We start from the raw sequence: 20,956 nt of genomic DNA, 5'->3' as shown, positions 1-20,956 counted from the left end.
TAGTAATAATAATAGCAATAATAGTAATATTAGTAATAATCTAGTAGTAATAAAAATTGCTGAATAACTGTCCAAACAAAATTGCCACGTTATTCAAATCCAACGTTCTATTAGAATCGCAAGTGTCGCACGGGCAAACGAGATTAACATCGTGCGCGTAAAATAAAAATAATCCTACGAAACGTAAACGACGCCGTAGCTTAGAAGATCAATCTTGATTTTGCGGCGGAAGTAGCTTCGGAAGGTTAAGGTTATCGTCTCGTGCGACGTTCGCATTTTCAACGATGTTTCAGAGATAGAACAGAATCATCTTATTGCCCTCTTTCGCGTTAAATGGTTTTTCCCGCGAGCAAAAATGAATGAAATGGAAATAATGCGATAGCGTAGAAACTGTTTCGAAAAGTAACGTAGTTTATTCTTTCAATGATGTCGCGCGAGCACCATTCGAGAGCGAAGGGTTAAAGAGCGAAGCGTTCGTCGATATTGACGGAGCACGTAGTCTCAGAGGGTTAACTTGCAATTGAGCTTTTACTTTACTAGAAATTTTCATCGCCACTCGAACTCTTCAAAGTACGCCAAGGGATTAATATTTTTAGTCTCAGAGGGTTAACTTGCAATTGAGCTTTTAACCCTTGACGTAGCAAGAAAATTGATGCTTATTGCGTGCCCAAATTTGCTCGAATGCTTAAATATTGATAACAAAGAGATTAGAATTTCATTCCGATTTTAAAGAACAGAATAATAAGAGATCTATGCTCGATGAATTATTACTAGGAATTTTTTCATCGCCACTCGGACTCTTCAAAGTACGCCAAGGGATTAATATTTTTAGTCTCAGAGGGTTAACTTGCAATTGAGCTTTTAACCCTTGACGTAGCAAGAAAATTGATGCTTATTGCGTGCCCAAATTTGCTCGAATGCTTAAATATTGATAACAAAGAGATTAGAATTTCATTCCTATTTTAAAGAACAGAATAATAAGAGATCTGTGCTCGATGAATTATTACTAGAAATCTTTTCATCGCCACTCGGACTCTTCAAAGTACGCCAAGGGGTTAATATTTTTAGCCTCGGAGGGTTAACTTGCAATTGAGCTAAAACGAGCAAAAAAATTGATGCTTATTGCGTGCCCAAATTTGCTCGAATGCTTAAACATTGATGACAAAGAGATTAAAATTCTATTCCGATTTTAAAGAATAGAATAATAAGATGAATCTAATGATGAATTATATTACTAGATCGATGAATTATTACTAGAAATTTTTTCATGACGAGTCGGCCTCGTCAAAGTACGGCAAGGGGTTAATATTAAAAAAAGAAAGACTCCAATGGAACCAACTAAAAATTTCCGTTCCTCCGACGCAACGATTCCGTCTGGTTGCCGTAGCTCACATGTTCCGACGGTCTCGTCGACGACTGATTTACCTCCACGTATCCGGGGCAATCGGCGCTCTTCCGATCGCTCGGAATGGCTTGCACTTTGACCTCCAGGACGGCTTTGTTGCTGGCGTTGTCCTCCGTGGCGCTGACCACGACGGTGATCTCATCGCGTTCGGATTTGTCTGCGGCACCGAATCGAGAGTTGATCGACGTGTCATCCGGCGATCGTTCGACCTCGGCTTACCTCGATTCGTGGATTCCGGTGGCCAACGGAACAGCAGAACGTTGGTCCCCGGGTCTACGGAGGCGACGTCGCCCTCGCGGGGCACCGTAACGCGATACTCGACGTCCTTCGGCTCCGTCGAATCGTTCCGCAACGTCCTCAGCTCGAACAGTCTGACGACCCCCGGCGCGTAAGGAACCCTCGCGTGCAGATCCGATTGCGAGAAATACAATTCTGAAACAGAGACGCACGTGGCGGTAGCCGAAGTCCGTGACCTACGACCCTCGGGGCCGGTTCCGCGAAACCGCCGCGCCGGCGACCGAATACGCGGCGCGGCGCGAATTAAAAAATTCCGGGCGGCCGTAATCGCCGCGGTGATTTACCGCGGGCACCGCCGCGCGGAGCATTCGAGGAAGAACATTTAAAAAGATAGGATCTTTCTTCGGGACACACCGAGGCACCCGGGGGCGGCCCGTGATCGATACTCGTTTCTGCAACGGATACGGGGACAGGATGTTTGATCGCCCTCGGGTGGTCCACGTATTTCATTATCGACGTCGTAAAGCGACCGCAGTTACGCCGCGGAAATTCGACGAGTCCCTCCGACGGAATCGAACGCGGGCGAAAACGGTTTTCACGACCGTCGGACGTCGAGACGGTCGGCGCGAACTTTAACGGCTACGGCACACGCACGGTCAGTTTCGAGGAAACAACCTGTGTCAAGGTGAACGTTTAATCGATACGCTGCCCCGGCGGTTAGTTAGCGTTCCGTCCGAAGATCCGCGTCCGCGGCCGCCCTCTGTTTTTTTTTCTAGGCTCGACGGCGTTCCCGGCGACGGACGACTATGTTCCGCCGTAGGCTGCGATCGGGACGATATTTGCGAGCGTGATAAGCGCAGAGAACGAGGAGGTGCAGCGATTTCTCCCGGAAATGCCAAATTTCGGGTTGCTGTGAATTTCCCTGGTGCTACACCGTCGGCCGCGATCGGGACGAGTTTTGCGAACGTGAAAAGCGCAGAGAACGAGGGGAGTGATTTCTCCCGGAAATGCCAAATTTCGGGCTGCTGTGAATTTCCCTGGTGCTACGCCTATGTAATTTATAATTCCCGGAGGAGAACGCAAAATGATCTGTTTTCGCTGTGAGTCGAGTAAAAAAAACCGCGGAGCTACGAGGTTAGGTATTTTCTCCCTAATTCACGCTTGGATTGCGCAGAATTTATAATTCGAATATATCGTTTTTATTGTTATATCTACAGGGTGTCCCAAAATTATGGTACTTCCGGGAAATGAGGGGTTCCTGAGATCATTTGAAGCAACTTCTTCCTTAGCGAAATTGCAATCCGCGGCTTCGTTTACGAGTTATTAACGAAAAACAGTGACCAATGAGAGTCGAGCTTCGCTGGCGCGCGAGCCAACGAGCGCACGGAACTCGGTTCCGCTCATTGGTCCGGTCGCCTAGCGCCGAGCGAACTCGCCCCTCATTGGTCAGTGTTTTTGTATGAATAATTCGTTAACGATGCCTCGGAGAAAATTTTTGTAAAGGAAAAAGTTGCTTCGAATCACCTCAGGAATCCCTCATTTCTCGGAAATACCATAATTTTGGGACACCCTGTATATATATAGTTATTAGGTTGGTGCGTATGAAACGTCGGATTTTTAAGTGAATATGTAATACTGCATATCTTTTTTCAAAAGCTGTTTATTTAATCAAAATATGCTCCATTTGCATCAATACACTTTTTCCAGCAAGATTTTAATGCATAGATGCCTGTTTTAAAGAAATTTTAATCTTTAAAATCAATAAACTCTGATATGGAATTTTTCAGACTGTCTTCATTTTCATACTGTTAACTGGGTGCTGCAAAATTTCATATTTTAATTCATTTAATTTTTCAATTGTTTTGTACGACGTATGCGGCCGAGCGTTGTCATGGAGAGATATTGGGCCATGGCGATTAGCAAGGGATGGGCGTATAATTTTCAATTTTTCATGTATTTCATCAGTGTACTGGCAGTACTTTTCGAATGTAATTGTTTCGCCAGTTCGAAGGAACGAGTAGTGAATTACTCCAGTCACGTTCGTTTCCACCAATGCTTTCAGAGCGTCATTTTTCGCAGACGTTTTGGGTTTTCCACGCGGTTCATTTTGTAAGGAAAAATCACCAGATCGAAAATTTTCAAACCAACTGCAGCTTTTGCAGCGTTATTACCAAGTTTACACTCATACAAAAAATTACACACACACGCGAATATCGGTTGAATCCATATCCTTACGAAATTCAAAACAAACAACAAAATGGAACACTTTTGAGAAAATCTTCTTTGTTGAAATGTGACGACTATAAACGAGGTTATGCCAAAAATAAAAGCATAACGAGAACAGGGAGACAAACGTTCACATGTAAAGAAAATCCGACATTTCATATGCACCAACCTAATATATCTTAATTGATGCGAAAATCGTCGAAAACGCTGAACATTTCCGCGACAGCAAAGCCTCGACCGAAAAGAATTTCATTCTTTATTTACGGCTCGTACTTTTTTTCTACGTAGAATTGCCAGCTTCTCGATTGCACCGCCACCGACGTGCAACCCTGTATATTTGATGCGAATAAAAATGATACGAGCGAAATAGCATGGTACGAGCGCGTACCCTGTGATGGAACACCGTTTTCGTACCGGGTGCCGCGTGTTTCCTATTCAATCTCCATATTTCGTAACACGCATTTGAAATGCCCGTTCCAATTTGGGGGCTGCTGAATACGAAACGCGAAAGTCAACCGTTTTATAAAACCGGGCGATGAAAAAAAATCGAAGTACACAATGCGCCGGAGTGTATATTAGAACATTTCTTTTTACAACTGATTGTTTCGTGACGGTATTCGACGGTATTTGTGCGAGCGAATTCGTTAAGAATCGGTATTTGTTCAAATATACGGATAGAATGTTTACTTTGCAGCAGAGTTCCATATTTCATACGTTCCGTCTATTTTTCACTGTATCGCATTGCCACTGTTTCGAGCAGGGGTGGCTGTCGAGCGACTTTTCGTAAATAGGTCCTTTCGCAACGATCTCGTGCCTGCGAACTTGTAGAGTCTCGTCGGTCGTGCGCGTCGCGTCTAGGCGAAAGGAAGCGGGGAGATCGATCTTCTTCTATCACGAGAGACACTTCCCCGTCGATTCGGATACACTCGAAAAATCTGCCACCGAAATACAGTAATTTTTCCCCGGAAATGTTTGGAGATGAGAAATTGAAACCGGCAGATCCGAGAATACCGAGTCGCGATTCTTCGAGCTTTGCGGCTCGTTTTCGTAGAAACTCGGGGGCATAGTTGGCAGAAAAAAAGGCAGCGCCTTAACTCTTTTATTTATGATTTTTTGCCACGATTCGAAGGCATTTCGGAGGCGAAATGACACGATTCGAAGGCAATTTGGAGGCGATATGACACGACTCGAAGGCAATTCGGAGGCGAAATGACACGATTCGGAGGCAATTTGGAGGCGAAATGACAAGATTCGAAGGCAATTCGGAGGCCACGTGCCACGATTCGAAGGCAATTTGGAGGCAATTCGGAGACGAAATGACACGACTTGAAGACAATTCGGAGGCCACGTGCCACAATTCGAAGGCAATTCGCAGGCAATTCGGAGGTCGCATGCCACGATTCGAAAGCAATTCGGAGGCGAAATGACACGATTCGAAGGCAATTTGGAGGCGATATGACACGACTCGAAGGCAATTCGGAGGCGAAATGACACGATTCGGAGGTAATTCGGAGACGAAATGACACGACTCGAAGGCAATTCGGAGGCCACGTGCCACGATTCGAAGGCAATTTGGAGGCAATTCGGAGACGAAATGACACGACTTGAAGACAATTCGGAGGCGAAATGACACGATTCGAAGGCAATTTGGAGGCGATATGACACGACTCGAAGGCAATTCGGAGGCGAAATGACACGATTCGGAGGTAATTCGGAGACGAAATGACACGACTCGAAGGCAATTCGGAGGCCACGTGCCACGATTCGAAGGCAATTTGGAGGCAATTCGGAGACGAAATGACACGACTTGAAGACAATTCGGAGGCGAAATGACACGATTCGAAGGCAATTTGGAGGCGATATGACACGACTCGAAGGCAATTCGGAGGCGAAATGACACGATTCGGAGGTAATTCGGAGACGAAATGACAAGATTCGAAGGCAATTCGGAGGCCACGTGCCACGATTCGAAGGCAATTTGGAGGCAATTTGGAGGCAATTCGGAGACGAAATGACACGACTTGAAGACAATTCGGAGGCCACGTGCCACAATTCGAAGGCAATTCGCAGGCAATTCGGAGGTCGCATGCCACGATTCGAAGGCAATTCGGAGACGAAATGACACGACTCGAAGACAATTCGGAGGTCACGTGACACGATTCGGCGGTCGGGTACCTAGTACAATAAATTCTCTTTAATTCGCGCTCAGATTATTCCAAAAAATGGACAGTTTGGGAAGAGCAGATACGATTGTTCGAGCCTCGCAGTTTATTTTTATAGTCTGCCATTCACAGTTTATTTTACAATTTAATAAAAACCAGCTGCAAGACTCGAATAATCGTATCTCCTCTTCCCAAATTGTCCATTATGTGTTTACAATCTGAAAAAGTAATTACGGAGAATTTATTGTACTCGTATACGTGCTCGCCGAATATTCAAAATCGAATCGTATCTCTTATTTTCGATTCGTTTCTCGCGTAGAATCGCCCTCCTTTCGATTGCGCCATCGACTCTGGGACACCGTAGAAACACGGTCCGATCGAAGAAAAAAAAACGTAGTAGCGTGAATACAGATAAATAAATAACACATTTCGACTGCGATAAAAATCGACGATAATCCCGTAGCCCCCGAAGAGCGTTCCACAACAGGTACAGTAAATTCTCCCTAATCGACGCTCAGCTTGTACACAAAAATAGAGAATAATACCGAGAAAAACAAATTTAGGAAGATGAGATACGATTGTTCGAATCATCCGGCTCGTTTTCATAGTTACCGATCGTCGACAACTGTAAAAACGAGCGCGAGGCTCGAACAATCGTATCTCCACCTCCCAAATCGTTCATTTTTGTATCGAAGCCGAGCGTCAATTGGGGAGAATTTACTCGTCTTTTACCTTATCGGGAAACCCTATTCGTCCCCGCGGCGAGTTAGAATTCCCGAAAACAGAGACCGTGAAAACGATACGCGCAGCCATACGACCGAGCCGAGGGCCCCGCGACCCGGGATCGGTGATCGCCGATCGGCAAGGACCTTCGTGCCCGAGTCGGCCAGCCAGGGGCGGACGCCACCCCATCTTTCGCCGTCCCAGCCCTCGCCAGCGCCGGTGTAAATTGACTCGAGCCGACGAAACGTAGAATCCGCTCGAACAGCGGACGTTTCTCTTCTCTTCGCTCGTCTTTTCCTCCCCTTTCTCGATTCCACGCGGTAGAAGAGAGCCTGACCGAGAGGGAGAAAGAGAGAAAGAGAGAGGGAGGAGGGGGGAAGGAGGAAAAAGAACGCGTAAATAACCGGGGACCAGGGGCCGGGAGCACGCACGGACACCTGCACGCATGTGGCACCGATAAATAGCGGCGCGCGAGAGCACGCGTGCTAGCACGCTTCCATTCCCCCCTACTTCCCCCTTTCCGCCTTTCCCCGCTTCCCCCTGTTTCCGCGGCGTTCCATTTCGTTCCTTAAATTGTTTCCCGGTTTCTCCCCGTTTTCTTCCCTGTTTCCTCCCTTTTCACGCCGATGACCGACAAGCGTCAACGCTTCGAACCGACGCCGCCGATTTCGGAAATAGCCCGCGCTATATTTAGGCGTCGCGCGCGCCCGCCAGCGACCCCGGAGAGAAAAGAGATCTCTCCCTTTCTCTCCCCCCGTTCCCCCGACCAACTGTTGAACACCGTCGGAAAACGAACTTACGACCTCCTTAAAATCATCTGGCCTGATTTTTATCGGTTTCCAGGATGAGCACGGGCTCGGCTTTTAAAATCGTCTGTCGTCGGAAACGGTTCGACGCGCGCGGCTTATTCCGGCACGCGCGCGCGCGCGTGCACGCGATTCCATTCTCAACTCTTTCGTTCGAACGAGCCTCGTTCGCGCGACCGTGGAAAAATTGCTTTCCCCGATCGGGAAACGGACTTTTGCCGTTCGCCTCCCTTCCGCGCGTCGCGGAACAATGGCGTCGAGCCAGTTTCACCGGCGCTAAGATGCCGGCCGCTTAATCAAAGCGACGGTAAACATGGCCTAGTTTTTTCTATACTCGGCTTCGATTCCGTCGACGGTCGGCGACGCGGCGAGCCAATGTCAGCCGAACGTTCGCGAAAAATAATAGCCTAATAGATCGTGCGCGGGGCCCGCGACGAGCTCGAAGGTCGCCTTTAACCTCTTGCCATACTTTGAATATTATTTGTTTCGTTGTTCTAAGTCGAAATAAAATTCTGTTCTCTTCTCGTCGATATTTGAGCCGTTTATTTTGAAAGTGGCATATGTCACTTTGTTTTTAGGTCGATATATTTAAGGGTTCGCGTTTTAACGCGTTTGAAAATATGGATGCTAACTTTCGAGAAGATTTACTTGTATCTGTTATCTCGGGATACTGATATTTTTCTCAGTATAAATAATTTCGTATGAACATTAACACGTTCCGTGCCGAGCTTCTTTTACTCGAATCTTCACACTTTGATATTTTACTAAAACTTGATGTATTACGTGCAATTATTAATTCTCGTACACATAACAACGTAACAAAAACTTATCAACGCCCATTCTTGCGGTGGAAATTGATTCTTCGGTTCTAAATTTCTTGTAAACAATTTGTTCAGTTCACTAAGTAAACATGCAAGCGTGTACCATCGATGGTACACGTGGCACGGAACGTGTTAAAAGATCACCGCTTTTCATTACGGTAAAGTGACTTATGCCGCTTTCAAAATAAACGGCTCATTTAAGCATTCACCTAAATGCAGGCATACGATAAATATATATCGTCTTTTTTCTTCTTAATAATTATTGCAATCGAAAAACCTTCTAATCGTTGCAACTATGAAGAAAATGGTACGGCAAGGGGTTAATTGATTACAGTTGAATCTCGAGTAATTCGCGTCGCGGATCGCGCACAAAAATGGTCAATTTGGGGAGAGCAGATGCGATCGTCCGAGCCTCGCGGCACGTTTTTCTAATTGAGCCGTTTATTTTGAAAATGGCCTAAGTCACTTTGTTTTTAAGTCGGCATATTTAAGGGTTTGCGTTTTAACACGTTTGAAAATATGGATGCTAACTTTCGAGAAGATTTACTTGTATCTGTTATCTCGGGATACTGATATTTTTCTCGGTATAAATAATTTCGAATAAACATTAAAAAAATCGCCGCTTTTCATTACGGTAAAGTGACTTGTGCCACTTTCAAAATAAACGGCTCATTTAAGCATTCACCTAAATGCAGGCATACGATAAATATATATCGTCTTTTTTCTTCTTAATAATTATTGCAATCGAAAAACCTTCTAATCGTTGCAACTATGAAGAAAATGGTACGGCAAGGGGTTAATTGATTACAGTTGATTCTCGAGTAATTCGCGTCGCGGATCGCGCACAAAAATGGTCAATTTGGGGACAGCAGATGCGATCGTCCGAGCCTCGCGGCACGTTTTTCTAATTGAGCCGTTTATTTTGAAAATGGCCTAAGTCACTTTGTTTTTAAGTCGGCATATTTAAGGGTTCGCGTTTTAACACGTTTGAAAATATGGATGCTAACTTTCGAGAAGATTTACTTGTATCTGTTATCTCGGGATACTGATATTTTTCTCAGTATAAATAATTTCGAATAAACATTAAAAAATCGCCACTTTTCATTACGGTGAAGTGACATGCCACTTTCAAAATAAACGGCTCATTTAAGCATTCACCTAAATGCAGGCATACGATAAATATATATCGTCTTTTTTCTTCTTAATAATTATTGCAATCGAAAAACCTTCTAATCGTTGCAACTATGAAGAAAATGGTACGGCAAGGGGTTAATTGGTTACAGTTGATTCTCGAGTAGTTCGCGTCGCGGATCGCGCACAAAAATGGTCAATTTGGGGAGAGCAGATGCGATCGTCCGAGCCTCGCGGCACGTTTTTCTAATTGAGCCGTTTATTTTGAAAATGGCCTAAGTCACTTTGTTTTTAAGTCGGCATATTTAAGGGTTTACGTTTTAACACGTTTAAAAATATGGATGCTAACTTTCGAGAAGATTCACTTGTATCTGTTATCTCGGGATACTGATATTTTTCTCAGTATAAATAATTTCGAATAAACATTAAAAAATCGCCACTTTTCATTACGGTGAAGTGACATGCCACTTTCAAAATAAACGGCTCGATTGTTGACGATCGGCGACTGTAAAAACGAGTATAGTCGTCGCGACGCAAAATACCGGCGCTTCTCCTTGACGAGTGTACTCGTCAAACCCAGATGACTGGTTAAATCGCAGCTACTCGTTTTCCTCGTAATCACGTGAAATCCGCGGTCCGGTAATTAGCACGAATTGGAATTAATATAATATCAAGCGCATGTATGTGCAGCGCGAATGCGTAACGTCATCGCGATCGTTTCGTGTCCACTTGCAAGAAGTCTCCTGGTCGAGGCAAGAAAATGCTTCTCTTCTTTAGGTGTTGATAAATTTAACCAATGAAAACGATTACAGTAAATTCTCCCTCATTCGCGCTCAGATTGTGCACAAAAATCGGCGATTTGGGGAGAGGAGATGCGATTGTTCGAGCCTCGCGGCTCGTTTTTATCGTCTGCGATTTATAGTTTATTTTACAATTGTAAAAACGACGTGCTGATTGTTCATTTTTGTTTGCAAGCTGAAGGAAAATTCGGGAGAATTTACTGTAGGATAAGTGTGGGTATTACCGCGGGCGGCCCAAATACTGCGGTATTAAAACTAATAAAATCTAACGTTTGCACTGTGCGATCTTCTAAAAATGAATCTCACAATTTAACCCTTTGCACTCGAAGCCAAATTAACGCAAAATTTTAAATAATGGTCATGGAGGAGCGGCTGCGACGAGTATACTCGTCGCGCGTAAAAAGTGCCGACCATTGGCTTTTAAACATTAAATTGTAATTTTCGTGAGAACAAAAACATATTCTCAAATTACAAGGTTTTTAGAATATTTCGAAGCCAATGCTACGCGAAGGTGTTCACATTGCTATTAACACTGTTATAAAAATAAGATCAGAAAATAATCGACGTGCAAAGAATACCATTCTACAGCAGCAATTTGAATTTTTAACCTTTTACAAGTATTCGATTTTTCCTGCGTTTTTCGTTCGTCGTGTATGTAGTATTTGTTAACGTTAAGCGAATAAGTAAATATTAGTAACAAAATCGTTGATCGTATAAAATAAAACCCTCTTCTTGATCAAACATTTCAACAGCGACGTTTATTCTGTGTATTTGAGTACAAATATATGCGTGCATACATATGGATGCTGAAAAGTAGGCGTCTCGGCCAACTGTTTAAACAGTGCTCGAAAAAGTTTCGGAGCTTTTGCATAAGTTACATCGCGATTTATCGCGCGTAGCGTGTATTTGAAAAATATTCTCGCTTTATAAGTTTCGATGAAAACGAACGTAAAAGACCTGGGATCAAAAACTTTGATTTCGCCGGAATCAACGAAACTTAGAAACGTACGTTTCTCTGTAGATTTTCCATCGGTGAGCTTATAAGCGCACATGCAGATCCTTGTGATCGAATCTCTGAATCTTATATTCCTTGCAAAAGAACGGATATTGAAATTAATTAGCCCGAATAGGAGTGAACATTCGATAACGCTGTTAATAGTAGCAATAATAATAGCAATTAATAATAGCAATTTTAATAATAGCAATTTTAATAATAGCAATAATAAGAGCTTTATTTCGCAACGGGATGAGCCCTTTGTTACTGTAAGAGAGAGAGGGAGAGAGAGAGAGAGAGAGAGAGAGAGAGAATGTGGCAACAGTCACGCAAGGTCGGACAAGATATAAAAACCAAGACAATACGAAAACAGAAAAGAAACCAAACTGAAGTATAAACACGTTAGAGAGAGAGAGAGAGAGAGAGAGAGAGAGAGAGAGAGAAAGAGAGAGAGAGAGAGAGAACTTCGTCTTTTATGCGAGCGGAGATGATAACGAGCGACGAGCAGCGTTTAACCGGTTAACTGTTGCGATCTATTTAAAAAGTATGTACCTAAACTGTGTAACCAGTCGCAATATACATTTTTTTCTCATAATAATCGTTTATTATGTTCATTCGTCTCTTCATTCGTTCGTTTTATTCTGTATTGACTTAGAAAGAAAAATATTCAAAGCATCTGAAAATCGACGAACAAATTGAAGTTCTCACTAAAATTGCAATTCGAACAGCAAATCGACGAGTATACTCGTCGTAACGCAAAGGTGTTGCCACTTCTTCGTGACGAGTATACTCGTCAAAAAACAGCTGACAACTTTAAGGCATTTAACACTAAACCTACCACGGTCAACATGACCGATCTTTTATTTTACGATACTACAAACTTTGGAGACCTCTTCGTGGAAAATGATCGAATAAATTATATTATTGAAACAAGTCTCATAATTAAAACTTTACAAAATCCAAATGAATTCTATCTTTTCACTCTTATGAGTCAGTGCACGCTAGTCGTCGTTACAAGTCGGTTGGTTTAGTGTTAAATTGAAGCCAGGGAAACAGTTACAAAAGAATTAATTATATATTAACTATATATAATAATTATAATATATAATTAATTATATATTATATTATATTTAATAATAATATAATTTATAATTATATATTATATTAATTATATATTAACTATATATAATAATTATAATATATAATTAATTATATATATTATTATAATCTTAAATTAATCGCCAGCGTTTCGAGACAACAAGTAAACGCTACAACACTATTTCAAGCATCCATAAAACGAGTTCAACGCGATCCTGATAAAAAGCGAGATCGATTTCCAAGACGTCGAGCAGCCACGCAGAAGTCGAGCCAGTTAATTTTCGCTAGAAATTCGCGCCGAATAGAAATCGATTGTCGCCAAATCATTCCTCTCTTCCCCAAAGTAGCCGTACAGAGTGCTCGTCGGATCGATTCGCATCGAGTCTCTGTGCATTCCTAATGTACTTTCGCAGTTCTCCAAATGCACCGAATCGACGCAGAATCTCCTACGTAATCCTCCGCAAACCGAACCGACCGAAAACCGTCGATCTTCGTCGCCGATAAAAACGCGCGTCAGGGAAAATTCAGGCGCGTGGGAAGCGCGCGCGAAGATCCGCGCGTTCTAGACGTCATCGTTTCACGATCGCGAAATCGCTCGATCTCTCGTTGCACCGCGGAAGGCGGCGCTCTTCTGCATAACAATCGCGACTTTTACCCTTTCGGTCGGTCGCCGAGGGACGCGCCGAATTATCGACCGTCGCCGCTATCTTTTCGAAACGCGGAGCGGAACAACGAAGAGGCGTCCGCTTCGTAGAAAGCTCCGCTCCGCGAAACAACGAAGAGGCATGCGCTTCGTAGAAGCTCCGCGAAAGAACCGCGAAACGCCGTCGTCGTCATCGTCGACGGGAAAAATGAAGCGCCGTTGTCGTCGTCGTCGACGGGAAAAACGAAGCGCCTTCGTCGTCGTCGACTCTAGTTCTCTAGTTCTCTCTCTTTCTCTCTCTCTAGTTCTCTTTCTCTCTCTCTCTCTCTCTCTAGTTCTCTTTCTCTCTCTCTCTCTCTCTAGTTCTCTTTCTCTCTCTCTCTAGTTCTCTCTTTCTCTCTCTCTAGTTCCCTCTTTTTCTCTCTCTAGTTCTCTCGCTCTCTCTTTAGTTCTCTCTCTCTCTCTCTCTCTCTCGAAGCGCCTTCGTCGTCGTCGACGGGAAAAACGAAGCGCCGTCGCCGTCATCATCGACGGGAAAAACGAAGCGCCGTCGTTGTCATCGTCGACGGGAAAAACGAAGCGCCGTCGTCGACGGGAAAAACGGAGCGCCGTCAGAGCGACGTGTGCGGATCGAGCAATGTTGACAAGGGACAGCCTCGTCGTCGGCCGATGAACCAACTGTTTGCACGGTGTACGTTTCGCGTCAGAAAAGCCACCGACGCAATGATACACCGGACGTCGAGCTACCTACGTCGCTCTAAACTGCTCTTTTACCGCGTCGCGACGCCCCGTTTGTCATCCGATGATCGATAACCGGCGTTAATTACCCGGGGCGCGCGCGCGCTCGCGCGACCGCGACCGCGAGCACCGATCGGCGATCGATCGATCGGAGCTTCGCGCGCGCTTATTTCCCGGTGTTCCCGGCGATTTCCATAACGATATCGGCAAGGCCAACGAACGGCTCGGATCGTATATCATTCCCTCCCGCCCTCCCCGCGACGCGTATAAATGTTCGAGAAACGCAGAGGCGCGCGGGCCTGCCGCGGCAGACGCGGCGCCGCGCCGCGCCGCGCGCGAGGCCTGTTGGATTTGTATTTAATTAACGCCGGCTTTCAGAGCGAACGCATTAGCATACGCGTAATTCTTCGAGGCGAAAGATCGGGAACGTGTTTTCGACGGTCTGTCCCCCCGCGTTCCCTGGCTCGGGGTTTTAGACTTTCAAATTAGACGGTCGTGCGCCCCGATCGGGCCGCGTCAGGACCGCCGGGCCTCGCGTCGCTTTCGCGTGGATCGAATCGAATCGTTCCGATCGCTTCTTGCTCGAGCCGGGCTCGTTTCGGTTAACTCGTCCGGCAAAAAGAGCGTAGGAAGCCGTGCGGAGAGACACGAGAACTAGAGAGAGAGAGAGAGAGAGAGAGAGAGAGAGAGAGAGAGAGAGAGAGAGAGAACTAGAGAGAGAGCGAGAGAACTAGAGAGAGAAAAAGAGGGAACTAGAGAGAGAGAGAAAGAGAGAACTAGAGAGAGAGAGAGAGAAAGAGAACTAGAGAGAGAGAAAGAGAGAGAACTAGAGAGGGAGAGAGAGAGAACTAGAGAGAGAGAGAGAGAGAGAGAGAAAGAGAGAGAACTAGAGAGAGAGAGAGAACTAGAGAAAGAGAGAACTAGGGAGAGAGAGAGAGAGAGAGAGAAAGAGAGAGAGAGAGAGAGAGAGAGATAGAACTAGAGAGAGAAAGAGAGAGAGTGAGAGAGAGAGAACTAGAGAGAGAAATAGAGAACTAGAGAGAGAGAGAGAGAGCGCCAAGGTTGTTAATAGTTTTAGTATTTGGGTTACGAGGTGTGGCAAAACCGACAGGGAGAGAGCCCCTCGGGATCGACGCCGTCGACGCTTCGGTTCGCCCGCGACTATATTCAGTACTTGGGTGCGTACCGAGGTTGTTCCCGGTACCGTCTCGATCACGGAACGGCCAACTAAATTCGTTTCCCGGTAGGTGTAAGACCGCGTCGAGGGCCATCGACGATTTGATAAATGGACCCGGAACGTTTGCTATTGTATCGCCGGCAGACAAAGACCCATACCCGAGCCTCGCGAGCCCTTGAGCCCCTATCGATCAGAATCGTCGCGATTCCGGGGAGCAGCGGGGTCCTCGAACGGGATTAAAAGCGGAGAAATAATAGGGACAACGATACGAGGAGACTCGCGGAATTCGAATCGCAAACACGCCGGCCACGGGACGGAGACGCGTCTTTTTCTCCCGCGCGATGCGATTCCGCTGTTTCGAGATGCATGCGACGTTTTTCGCGTCGGGAACCGGCGATTTCTGTGAGTCGATTTCTGCGAGTCGGGCTCTCGGCTTTTCGAAGACGAAAGCGCCGGCGAGGATCGGCGATGCGACGATTTTCGACGACGGTTTTCGAGCGGCTCGATTCTCGAGGCTTTCGCGAGGAACGCTCGAGTTTTGTTTTTTAAGATCGGACGAATATTCGAGGCTTACGGAGCAATTTGTTTTTTAAACAGTTGCAGTAAATTCTCCGTAATTGACACAGAAATGGATGATTTGGGAAGAGGAGATGCGATTATTCGGGTCTCGCGTCTCGTTTTTATAATTGTAAAATAATCGTGCATTGCTCCAGCCTTGTGGCTCGTTTCATTATGGTTGTTAACAATCAAATCGTTGTGAAATCATCGATCGTTGATCGTTCACAACGTCGATCGTTGTAAAAACAATCCGGAAGGTTCGAATAATAAAAAGGATCTCCTCTTTCTAAATTGTTCAGTTTTGTGTGACCGTCAATTAGGGAAAGCTTACCGTATTCCGTTCGAAAATAAAATGATATGTCATACTTTTCAAGCATGAATCGTCGTATCTTCGTTTCTCTAATGTTGCTAATCTGGACGTGTCGGCTTTGGAGATAACGGAGCCTGCGATTGGAATAATAGACCGTCTTATTTTAACTCATTTGGAGCACGGTGTGGGATATTAAATTTGATTTTCATTAGAAGAAATGATCAAACTACGAACGTAGATATTCTGTAAATTAAGAAAATACAATATATCTTGATTGATAATAGAAATTAAAATGATCGAACTAACGCGACGATCCCCTTAATTATATTCATTACATTTGTCAATATAAAGCAATTTATTATTCTTGTTCTTCCCTTAAGAATATTCATTCCTACGTTATTAGCTTTTAATACCCATTTCTATTCTATATTAACGCTAGATTTCCGGAATCCGTCAAAATGACGGGTCACTAATCTCTTAATGTACGATTATTCATATGGTAAAAATACATTTGCGAGTTATTTATTCAAATTTATACGTCACCTACGGCATGTAATGTTACAATAACGCTCGTTCAAAATCAGAATAAACATCTTATTGTTTCTTTTATAAGCTAATATAAAACAGCTGTGTCTTGTGCTCCGCAAATCTAGCGTTAATAAAAAATAGGAAAGGCTGCGAAAAGCTAATAACGTAGAAACGAATATTCATAAGAGGAGAGTGAGAATAATAAATTCATGTATATTTACAAATATAACGAATATAATTAAGGGGATGGTTTCGATGCACGGTGATGCACCGCGGGACATTTTCACACTCCCTCCGGAATATTGCAATAGCTGCATGCACAATTGTAATGTAAATTGTCCATGTGGCATGACGAGACTATACGAGTTCCGCCCTACAACAACAAATTCAATTAAATTATTATTATTATTATTATTATTATTATCATTCTTTCATATTTTTACATTACGCGACTCCTTCGTCAATGAAAAAAAAACATACCAATGTAACATTAACATACCGTTAGCATACGAAACGCGATAAAATGTCCGCGCAACACGAGTCTACTTTATTTTCCTGAAATCCTGCGCCCCAAAGAGTTAATCGGTGAGCGAAGAATTGATCGCGGCTGCGGTCAAGCGACTCGATCGAACGCCACGCGTTCGTAGGGGCGCGTAACGCGTGATTCTTCTCTCTCTCTCTCTCTCTCCTTCTCTATTTCTCTTGCCCCTGCCCTTCCCCACCGTTCTCTTTCTTTCTTTCTCCTCGTCTGATTAGAAATCGGCGTGGCACGGCAGTTGGGGCGAGGGTTTGCTTTCAAGAGCGGCATGGTTAACGACTTCGAGGTTGCACGCAACCTTCGGGCTCTCGCGGCAGGCCTGCCAGCAGGCTCGTCGCCGCGCCGTTTCCCGTCGCCGACGGTTCTGTTATATTATATTATGTTCCGACGGTATCGCGCGAAACCGACGCGCCGTCCGAGCGATCGGAACGGCGAAGACGAGCCGTCCAAGCGAAGCGATCGGAACGGCGAAGAAGAGCCGTCGAAGACGCACCGTCTAAGCGAAGCGAAGCTATCGGAACGACGAAGAAGAGCCGTTGGAGACGCACCGTCGAAGACGCGCCGTCGAAAACGAGCCGTCGAAGACGCACCGTCGAAGACGGGCCGTCGAAGACGCGTCGTCCAAGCGAGGCAAAGCGATCGAAACGGCGAAGAAGAGCCGTCGGAGACGCACCGTCGAAGACGCGCCGTCGAAAACGAGCCGTCCAAGCGAAACGAAGCGATCAGAACGGCGAAGACGAGCCGTCGAAGATGCACCGTCGAAGACGAGCCCCGTCGAAAACAAGCCGTCGAAGACGCGTCGTCCAAGCGAAACGAAGCGATCAGAACGGCAAAGAAGAGCCGTCGAAGACGCACCGTCCAAGCAAAGCGAAGCGTTCGGTACGGCGAAGATGCACCGTCGAAGACGAGCCCCGTCGAAAACGAGCCGTCCAAGCGAATCGAAGCGATCGAAACGGCGAAGACAAGCCGTCGAAGACGAGTCGTCGGAGACGCGCCGCGACCGAATTCTCGAGCGCCTTCGAGCCACGGCTCGAAGCGAATGCGGGCCCGAACCGAGCCGATACCGTCGTTTTATCGACCGGTTTTTCCACGGCGAGCACGGCGGTACCGAGGAGCGCGTGTCGTTCACCGCGGCGTTTTCCCCGCAGCTGAACAGCGAAACCGATGTTTCGGAACGCCGATAAGCGGCGACCGATCCGGACGGCTGTTCCTGCGAGGGACGAACGGCCACGGAACTTTTCCAGCCGCTCGGAGACGCCGCTAATCGGCCGGTGCGGCGCGGAAAGAGCGTCGCGGGGCGGAGGGGAGAGAAAGTGTACACGCGCGTCGACATGCAAACTCGACCAAAGGGCAGTATCGATTTCGAAGTTGCATTCGAATCACGCGAGCAGGCCGCGTTGCACGCGACACGCCGCGATATCGCGATTCCGTGATTACGGTCAAGTGCGAATGTCGTCGTCAACGTCGCCGTCAACGACGTCGTCGTCGGCGGCGTCGATCGCGTGGCGTTTTCCGCGGCGCGCGTTGCCAAATTCGATCGAGATATCGGTCGCGTTCCCGCGGAAAGAGGGAAATCCTCGCGGCGATGACGACGACGACGACGACGTTGACGACGACATTGTCGTCATCGTCGTCGCTCGCGTGGCCTTTTCCGCGACCAAATTTGATCGAGATATCGGCCGCGTCAACGCGGAAATAGGAGAATCCTCGTGGTGATGGCGACGCGGCGTCGGAATTTCGTCGTCAACGTCGTCGTGAACGTCGTCGTCGACGGCGGAGCTCGCGTGGCCTTTTCCGCGACCAAATTTGATCGAGATATCGGCCGCGTCCCCGCGAAAAGAGGGGAATCCTCGCGACGCAGAGCTGAAATGTCGTCGTCAACGTCGTCGTCGTCGTCGTCAACGTCGCCATCATCGTCGTCGTCGACCGCGGAGCTCGCGTGGTCTTTTCCGCGGTCAAATTTGACCGAGATATCTGCCGCGTCGCCGCGGAAAGAAAGGGAATCCTCGCGGCGGCAAAGACGCGGTACCGAAATTTCGTCGTCAACGTCGCCGTCATCGTCGTCGTCGATCACGAAGCTCGCGCGGCGTTTCCCGCGGCGCGCGTTGCCAAATTTGACCGAGATATCGGCCGCGTCCCCGCGAACAGTAGGGAATCCTCGCGGCGACGCGGGGCGGCCGCAGCGCGCGATTTCGAACGCGCTCGAGACCGCGCCGCGGCTTATCGGCGCGGCGCGGCGCGACGCGACGGCACGGGGGAACGATCGAGTGGCCGTCGCGCACGCGAAATTTAGCATACAATGCTGCGAGCGCCGCATTAATTCGTTAGGGAACGCCGCGGCGACGCGGCCTACGCCGTTCGCCGTGTGCCGTCGTCACCGTCGTCCTCGTCCTCCTCGTCGTCGTCGTCGTCGTCGTCGTCGCGACGTGGCGTGACTTTGCGCAACCGAATATACAACATAGATCGGTGACGCGCGCGCACGAGCGCGGCCGTCTTCGCAATTTCGCCGACGGATTCGGCGGACGGTATCCGCGCGATCAGTCGCGGAATATACGAACTTTCCGTCCGGTCGTGGACGGAAATAACGCGGCGATAAAACGAGTATCGACTCACCGGCGGCGGGCGACCGCGAAGGTAGCAGCAACAGCACCAGCAGAAGAATCGTCGCGCCGAAAGCGGCCCGTGATCTCGCGATCGGAGCGGTCCCTGGCTCCGATCCGGGGCCCGCGACGTCCTCCGCGAATCTCCGCGGCGATCCTCCACCGTCCCTCCCGTCCCTCCCGTCCCTCCCGCGTCTTCCCTGCCCGCCTCTTCCTCCGGCGCCGCCGATCTCGAAAACGCGGCGGCGATCGCCGGCACGGCGTTGCGCGCACGTTCTCGATCGCGGTCGAGGGAACGGGCCGCGGCGGCGGGCCGCGCTCGGGCCACGACCGCGAACTTCTCCGCGTCGCAGCATTTGCGCCGCAATTATCGGTGTTTCGGTCGCTCGCGCGCCGCGCGATTAGGCTGGTCGCGGTCCGTTCTCCGCGGGCTGCGAGCGCGGCGGCAATGTGTTCGGTCGCGGGGATCTCGTGATCGCGGTTTTCGCGTTAGCGCCGGATGCGCATCTCATTGTTCGCGCGGCTCCGTGTTTTTTCTTTCTTTTTTTTTCTGTAACGAGCCACGTCGGGATCGTTTCCGACGTGCGACAAAGGCGCGGACACTAGGAAAACGCCAGGATAATATATTCGGTGGTCGCTGTCGTTCGTACGATCGGCCGAACCGACGCGCCGCGACGTTACGGCGTTCCAGCCAGGACTGAGGACGTCGGGACGCCCGCCGTTATCAGAGAGAATTGCCAGCGCGTGCGCACCCCCGCGCGCCGTTCCCTGCACGCGGCTCTCCGTGCACGACGAGGGAGAATCCCTATGCTCGGTTGCTCGGTTGCTCGGCCAGGGAATAGGGGAATAGGTGCGACCGTATCGCTCGCCACGCTTTCGCACGCGGCACGCGCTCCGTAGTCGGCCCGCACACGCCGCACGCCTCTCGTCTAATTATCCGTTTCCTCTCCGCTTGCGATCGATGCACGTTCCTCGGATCGATCCGCCGCACAACGCGGCGGAAAATCCTTCGCGGATGTACAACGGTGCACACGGTCCTCTCTCTCTCTCTCTCTCTCTCTTTCACGCCGATCCGCGTGATCCGCGCACGTGACGCGACCGCCACGCGAGTCCACGGACGTCATCCCCTTCGTTCGTTTCGTGCTGTGTTCGATTGTTTCGCTTCGTTTCGTTTCGTTTCGTTTCGTTGCTCACGTGTCGCATCCTTGACTGAGTTTGCCGGCGGTGAATGTTTCCCTCGGAGTACGAACTGATCGATTTCTTGTTTTTGGATCCTAGAAATTAATAGAAATAGAATATATAAAATAGAATATATAATAAATAATATATATAATAATAAATATATATAATAGTAATAGAATATATAAAATAGAATACATAATAAATAATACATATAATAATAAATATATATAATAGAAATAGAATAAAAAATAGAATACATAATAAATAATATATATAATA

General features: G+C 47.3%; 1 protein-coding gene across 2 annotated transcripts in view; it reads right to left on the bottom strand.

Annotated features, from left to right (window-relative positions):
• The window catches only part of Ret (protein kinase receptor Ret oncogene), a 36,348-nt gene extending 15,606 nt beyond the window's left edge, over positions 1–20,742 (bottom strand). Inside the window, exons 1-3 of one of the 2 annotated variants that reach the window (XM_033465915.2) lie at positions 19,509–20,742; positions 1,625–1,837; positions 1,426–1,562 (exon numbers count right to left, since the gene is read on the bottom strand). In XM_033465915.2, coding sequence (XP_033321806.2) covers positions 1,426–1,562; positions 1,625–1,837; positions 19,509–19,851 — 693 coding nt within the window. In that variant the 5' untranslated portion in view covers positions 19,852–20,742. The remainder of the gene's footprint in view (positions 1–1,425; positions 1,563–1,624; positions 1,838–19,508) is intronic. The other variant, XM_033465914.2, reaches the window with a different exon arrangement.
• Positions 20,743–20,956: the final 214 nt, after the last annotated feature.

Source organism: Megalopta genalis, chromosome 1 (assembly GCF_051020955.1).
Source record: "Megalopta genalis isolate 19385.01 chromosome 1, iyMegGena1_principal, whole genome shotgun sequence".
Classification (NCBI taxonomy): domain Eukaryota; kingdom Metazoa; phylum Arthropoda; class Insecta; order Hymenoptera; family Halictidae; genus Megalopta; species Megalopta genalis.
This window is presented reverse-complemented; position numbering and strand designations above follow the sequence as displayed.